The sequence below is a fragment of the Austrofundulus limnaeus genome, unplaced genomic scaffold (genome assembly GCF_001266775.1).
Source record: "Austrofundulus limnaeus strain Quisiro unplaced genomic scaffold, Austrofundulus_limnaeus-1.0 Scaffold106, whole genome shotgun sequence".
NCBI classification, from domain to species: Eukaryota; Metazoa; Chordata; class Actinopteri; order Cyprinodontiformes; family Rivulidae; genus Austrofundulus; species Austrofundulus limnaeus.
In genome coordinates, this window is record NW_013952508.1 from 1772935 (window position 1) to 1777555 (window position 4621).

The following is a 4621-nucleotide window of genomic DNA, read 5'->3' on the forward strand; positions in this document are numbered from 1 at the left end:
GGGTTCCAGGGGTCAGTAGGTTGAAAGTCAAGGATCAGAAGCTGTTGCAGCACATTGTGGACCTTCATCAGCCAGAGTCCCGTGGCTCAGGTCTGGTGAGACCAGGCCGACACTCAACGGAGCTCTGGTATCAGTCTGCTGATTGATGGTGTTTCCCTGAGAACAAAATCGTCCGTAATGGGTCTAATTTCTAGCAGTGTGATCCAACATAGCTTTTCATTTAGTTTCATGTTGGGTCTGTTCCTACATAAACTAACACAGTGGTAATAAGTTAAATAAAGTTAAATTAGTCCCTGCAGTTGTCAGCCTCTCAACTTGTTGCTTTGTTTCACCTGTTCGATTCCTTTGCCTCCAAGGTGTTTGAGCTGGTAGACGGTCACCTGTCCACAGGTGTCTCCTACCACAATGCAGTTTATGTGTGACGCAAACAGCAGGGACGTCATCTTCACTCCTGGAGCAGAGGGCTGCACAATGACTGGCACCTGACTGAGGGAAACAAGTTTAAATGATAAGAAATCAAACAGAACAAAAACAGCAGGTTTGATCAACCTGACTTACCTGCTTGCATTCAGGTCCCAGATCTCAAGTTGTTCTTCAGTAAGAGCTCCAAATACAGAGGCCCACTTTGGGGAACATTTGATGTCGTTTACAGCCCTGTGGGTGGAGCTGAATCCTAACACAGGGTCCGGGCTGTCCTGGTTCCACAGCTGGATGGTCCAGTCAGAGGAACAGCTCAAGAACACATCAGGGTTGAGTGGACACCATGAGATGCAGTTCACAGGACTCTGAGGTAAAACAAAACTTCAACATGACTCATCTGCGAATGCTCAGACGTCAGCCTGCAGTTTAATGTAGGAGAAACAAATTTATTCTGAAATAACAATTAGATCAATGAAAAAGTAAAGGAAAAATTATTCATCCAAGTTATTGTCAACTCCATTCAAGATGGCCGCTACAGCTGAACAGTCTTAGCAAACACAAAAACTGGCTAAAATGAGCTCAAATTTGGACTGGTGAAAGATGAGCATCGTCCTCAATGTTCTACAAACACTACAAATTATAAAGTATTTTTCTGCAAAACTTCGGCAGTTACTATTGACATCAACCCCGTGTGTTAGCAAAATATCCCATAAACCACTGGACAGATTTTAATGAAACTCTCACAGTAAGGATTGGATTTACATGTATAAACATTTGGAGTCACTCTTATTCAAGATGGCAGCTAATCCACCTCAGCCAACACAAAAACTAATAGAACTCAGCCACGTGTGGTAGTAACTGAGAGTAATTCACAACAAATACTTTGAGCACTACATATTGCACAACACTGTTGTGGCTGTGTATGGTTCTTCCACATGCTACTGAGGCCTCAGTTTGTTAACTGCAGATAATAAGTCTTGTTTCTTCAGACTTCAATCATCCAGTCCAACAAACAACAAGATTCAGTCAATAAGCAGTTTGACATTGGCTGAGAAAAAATTAACAAGTTTTAATCAACTCCATCCGTCTGTACATCCATTTTTTAAACCAGCCTGTTCATGCTGGGTCACAGAGGAGCTGCCCAACCCACAAATGAATTTTTCTGACAAATGTAGCAACATTTAAACTTTCTAAAGATAGATTTTTTTTTACTAAGATGTAAACTGAACGAACACAAAAAATTCTTACTTTTGCTGCCATTTTTATTCAGACAAAAGCCAAGCAATGTCTCCTAATAGTCCTCCCTTTAGAGACCAGAGATTTCAGCAATGATTCAGGTTCTGTTGATGAAATTAACACCAAAGACATCCCTGCTATTCGAAATCGATTTTGTAACAGCATTTTAAAGTCCAACACCCAACAATTTTTTATTTTACAGATCCAGCAAAAGAAATAATAAATAAAGACCTGTTCTGTGGCCAGTGTTGAAAAGTAACAAACAGGTTCAAAACAATGATTCTGTGATTTCAAGCTGTTTCGGTCACGACTTTAGAAACAGCTCTTCACTTTCATACGTGTGTGACATAATGCCTGAGATCCATTCATCCAGCCCAGATAACAGTTTCATGCTCAGGTGTTTCCATGACTGTTTTTTGTTAAAAGGTTTTTAACACTTGTGAGGCCAGAATGCAAAAAATATAAAATAAAAATAAAAACCCTAAACAACCTGTAACCATTGTGTTGAATGACAGTGATCAGCCCTTCAGAGCACTTGGGACTATAATAGTGGTGTTGGAGTTGGGCAGCATTCCTCACTCTCCTGCAAAAGATTTATTTCAAACAGAGCAGACTTATTGCTGAGTTCAGTCATGTTTTGACTTTAAAGCTGAGAAAATAAAGTTTAAACTTCACGTTTATCTGTTTAAAGGAAAAGAGTTGATCAACCTCAGATCATCAAATGTTGAGAAAAGACAGAGTTACAGCAGCAGTTTTAGAATATTAACATGTTTTTTACATGTAGATGGATTCTATCAAACTGTAAAAGAAAACTGATTGGATCAGGTCAGATCTCACAGGATGTGTTAGCACTCAGAGTAGAAGCTGAGGATGACTGTCAGCTACTAGCACAATAAACTTTAGCTCAATATCTGTAAAAGTGATTTGTAGCTACTTTTGTATTGGCTGAGGTTGATCAGATGTGACAATAAGTTTGTGAAAGCTCCATTAAAAGCTGTCCAGTAGCTTATTAATGATATCTGAACCGTGTCAGACTTACAAAGTGTTTCTTGTAAGTTGCTAAAACCTGCTGATTGTTGGAGCAGGAGCGCTTGTGCATGTGACCTTCCCATGTAGACATCACATAGATGTTGGAGTCCTGCAGAAACACGTGTTACACAGGGGAGAAGGCTGCTTTAGGCTGGACATTAAACTGGGATATGAATCTGCAGAACTGCAGCTGCTTCAGTGGAAAGCATTGAATGAATTTCTGTAACAACTCACGGTGGGATGAAAGTCAAAACACAGAGCAGGCATCCTCTGTATTGTATCCCTCCTCCTGAGCTTCAGCAGCTCTGCAGCAATTATGACTGAATATTAATGAATGTTTCAAGGAGACATGTCATGGTGTTAGATTGACAGCCACACATCAAAACAGACGAGCCTGTTTGTGTTCAAGACGATCCAAAGACTTTTGTGTGATAACTATGTTTTGTGGTTAGTAATTACTGTGGGAGGAATAAAAATTGAAATACTGGGGTTGAGATTTTAGAAAAGTACATATACTTAGGTTTATGTTGACATCATTTTTTAATACATTAAAGTGTTTTTTTGTTTTATTGATCATTTAATTGGTGATTTAATGATCAGATGGGGGAGATGTAATGGAACTAATACTTTTATGTTTAAGCAAGTAATTCATGACATCCTTTAATGACCTACTGTAGGTTTTCATGACATGCTGTTCATCTGCAGATAGAATGATTAAAGTCAGAACAAGATTTGCTAACAACAGTCATTCTTAGATATCACTTGTGTTTATATTTGTGTTTTCCATTGACCTTGTATCAAATCTTGCTAAGATGTCAGAATGGTGTTTGTTAATATATATATGAGGCCTCTCGAGACACAGTGAGTAGTGTGGAGAGACAGTGACAGAGAGAAGCAGAGGCACAGAGACAGGCCAGGTTCTCTGTGTTCCCTGTTGTTACAATAAAACTCAGCTGATCATCTCACGGAGTACCTTCATTCTTGGACCACATATTTCTGTCTTTGTTAAATAAATATTGCCATAACAACGCATTAATCTGTCCTCATCAGTTACAGCAAATGTTTTAGTTGCAACAAAATTATTGGCGCAAATTAAACAGTAATAACAGATATTACAATCTTGTAATAACATCTGAAAAAGCTGTCTGTAAGGAACAGATTCAACCTCCAGCTGCTGACATCAGATACATAATACTGTTTAATAATTAGATCTGGTGTCGTTCTAACAACTCAAACAGCGGCAGACCTTTTTATGTCATTGCTAACATTAGCTAGTTTGATCTTTTTAGCTATTATTTTTCTATTTTTAGCTTTTAATTAGCATTGTTTAGCTTTAATCAGTCCGGTTTCAGCTTCTTCAGTAAATGTAACACAAACAGTACCTTCACAATCAAGACCACCTCTGACGACGGACCACTGGCGGAATCTGCCGTCTTCACCCACGGAGAAAAGAGACTCTGACTTTGCCACTCCTGTGAAGCTCAACTCTTGTTGGTTCCACTTGAGCTGCCACACTGGTCCAGTGTGCCTGTTAGAACATTTACTGCAGAGACATCCAGACTGAGAAATGTGTTGCTGCCGTTACAGCTCAGAGAACCAAGCAGCATTTCATGTCAGAGGTCCTTCACTTAAAACCAACTGTCCAACTGTCTTTAGCCCAGTGTGGACAAAGTGTTCAGTTCAATTTAGTTTATTTATAATCTAACACCAAGTCACTACAAACCTCGTACCTGAGCACTGAACAAACAAACAAACAAACAAACAAACAAACAAGCAAACAGAATTTTTAAAGCAACCATTCATCCATCATCCATCCATCCATCATCCATCCATTTTCTTCCACCTATCCGGGGTCGGGTCGCGGGGGCAGCAGCTTCAGAAGGGAGGCCCAGACCTCCCTCTCCCCAGCTACTTCTTCCAGCTCCTCCGGGGGAAC

At 39.8% G+C, this 4621-nt stretch overlaps 1 protein-coding gene across 1 annotated transcript in view; it reads right to left on the bottom strand.

Moving 5' to 3' along the window:
• Window positions 1-6: 6 nt before the first annotated feature.
• The window catches only part of dnai4 (dynein axonemal intermediate chain 4), a 17864-nt gene continuing 13249 nt past the window's right edge, over window positions 7-4621 (bottom strand). The window contains exons 12-17 of the mRNA XM_014013853.1: window positions 4068-4228; window positions 2920-2990; window positions 2696-2794; window positions 559-785; window positions 333-486; window positions 7-156 (exon numbers count right to left, since the gene is read on the bottom strand). Coding sequence (XP_013869307.1) covers window positions 28-156; window positions 333-486; window positions 559-785; window positions 2696-2794; window positions 2920-2990; window positions 4068-4228 — 841 coding nt within the window. The 3' untranslated portion in view covers window positions 7-27. The remainder of the gene's footprint in view (window positions 157-332; window positions 487-558; window positions 786-2695; window positions 2795-2919; window positions 2991-4067; window positions 4229-4621) is intronic.